General features: G+C 71.0%; 1 protein-coding gene across 1 annotated transcript; it reads left to right on the top strand.

The window, feature by feature from the left end:
• Positions 1-6: 6 nt before the first annotated feature.
• LOC118157598 (natural resistance-associated macrophage protein 1-like) lies at positions 7-1,716 on the top strand (the record flags this gene model as incomplete). Its single annotated transcript, XM_035311994.1, has 8 exons — positions 7-36; positions 147-215; positions 333-402; positions 486-641; positions 749-907; positions 1,019-1,108; positions 1,205-1,324; positions 1,522-1,716. Coding segments are annotated over exons 3-8 (744 nt in total), but the record flags the coding sequence as incomplete, so codon positions are not given.
• Positions 1,717-1,720: the final 4 nt, after the last annotated feature.

Below are 1,720 nucleotides of genomic sequence, written 5' to 3'. Positions count from 1 at the left end.
GACGGCCATCGCCTTCAGCCTGCTCTCGGCCGGCCGGTAACCCCCCCGCGGGTCCCTCCCTGGGGGATGCCACCCTCACCCCACGGGGGTGGCCCAGGGGACGGAGGTGGCCCCCCCCCACCCCCCCCAATGTCCCCATCCTGCAGCATCCCGCTCTGGGGCGGGGTCCTCATCACCATCGTGGACACCCTCTTCTTCCTCTTCCTCGACAAGTACGGTGAGTGACGGGCTGTGGGGACAGGGGGGGCACTTGCCCAGGCACCGAGGTGTGGATTTCCCCCGGGGGGGCTGGCACCGGTGCCCCCCCCCCGCCCAGCCCTTCACCCCCCCCCCGGACACCCCCAGCCGGAGGCGTTCTTCGGCCTCCTCATCACCATCATGGCCCTGACCTTCGGCTACGAGGTAAAGGCTGGGGGGGGCTCAGGACACCCCGAGCCCGGCCTGGTGCTGCCGGGCGGGGGCCACTCATGTCCCCCCCCCTCCAGTACGTGATGGTGAGGCCGGCGCAGCTGGAGGTGCTGCGGGGCATCTTCCTGCCCTACTGCCCGGGCTGCGGGCGGGAGGAGCTGCTGCAGGCCGTGGGCATCGTCGGGGCCATCATCATGCCCCATAACATCTTCCTCCACTCCTCCTTGGTCAAGGTCAGCAGGGACGGGGGGGGGACACACGCGGTGGGCCAGCAGCCGTGGGGGGGCACGGAGCCACGGGGCGGCGGTGGGACCCCACGGTGTCACCCTGCCGTGCCCAGACCCGGGCCATCGACCGGTCCAAGAAGGAGGAGGTGCAGGAGGCCAACATGTACTTCCTGACCGAGTCCTGCCTGGCGCTCTTCATCTCCTTCCTCATCAACCTCTTCGTCATGGCCGTCTTCGGCGAGGCTTTCTACCACCAGCGCAACGAGGACGTGGTGAGGGGCTGGGCGGGCACCCCACGGCGTGGCTGGGTGGGTGGGTGGAGGGTTGGTGTCCTCACCCCCGGACGAGGGGGGTGCCAGGCGTGTGCCCGCCGTGCCTTGCAGCACAACAAGTGCGCCAACAGCAGCGTCAGCCGCTACGCCGGCATCTTCCCCGTCAACAACGCCAGCGTCTCCGTGGACATCTACCAGGGGGTGAGCGGCGCCGGGCTGCACCGGGGGGCATTGAAGCCGCGGCGGTCCCCAGGGGATCCCCGTGCCAAGCGTTGGGGGGGGGGGGTCCCCCTGCAGGGTGTCATCCTGGGCTGCTACTTCGGGGCGGCGGCGCTCTACATCTGGGCCGTGGGGATCCTGGCAGCGGGACAGAGCTCCACGATGACGGGGACCTACGCGGGGCAGTTCGTCATGGAGGTGAGGGCGGCTTCCCTAATGAGCCGGTGCGGCTTAATGAGCAGGAGCTGACATCTAGCGGGGCCCCGCAGCCCTGCAGGAGCCTGCTCAGCACCCCAGCAGCTGCGGAGGGGCGCACAGGGGAGGAGGGGACGCAGCCCCCCGGGGTTTCGGGGTCACCCCGAGGGGCGAGGGCGCAGCGTTCCCCGCGTCCCCAGGGCTTCCTGCAGCTGCGCTGGTCCCGCTTCGCCCGCGTGCTCTTCACCCGCTCCCTCGCCATCCTGCCCACCCTCTTCGTGGCCGCCTTCAGGGACGTCAGCCAGCTGACGGGCATGAACGACCTGCTCAACGTCCTGCAGAGCCTCCTGGTGAGGGGGGGGGGGCACCCCGGGACCCCCCGCGCCCCCCCCCCCCCCC

This window comes from Oxyura jamaicensis, assembly GCF_011077185.1.
Source record: "Oxyura jamaicensis isolate SHBP4307 breed ruddy duck chromosome 7 unlocalized genomic scaffold, BPBGC_Ojam_1.0 oxy7_random_OJ70039, whole genome shotgun sequence".
NCBI classification, from domain to species: domain Eukaryota; kingdom Metazoa; phylum Chordata; class Aves; order Anseriformes; family Anatidae; genus Oxyura; species Oxyura jamaicensis.
Note: the sequence above shows the minus strand (reverse complement) of the source record. Positions and strands in the feature narration are given on the sequence as shown.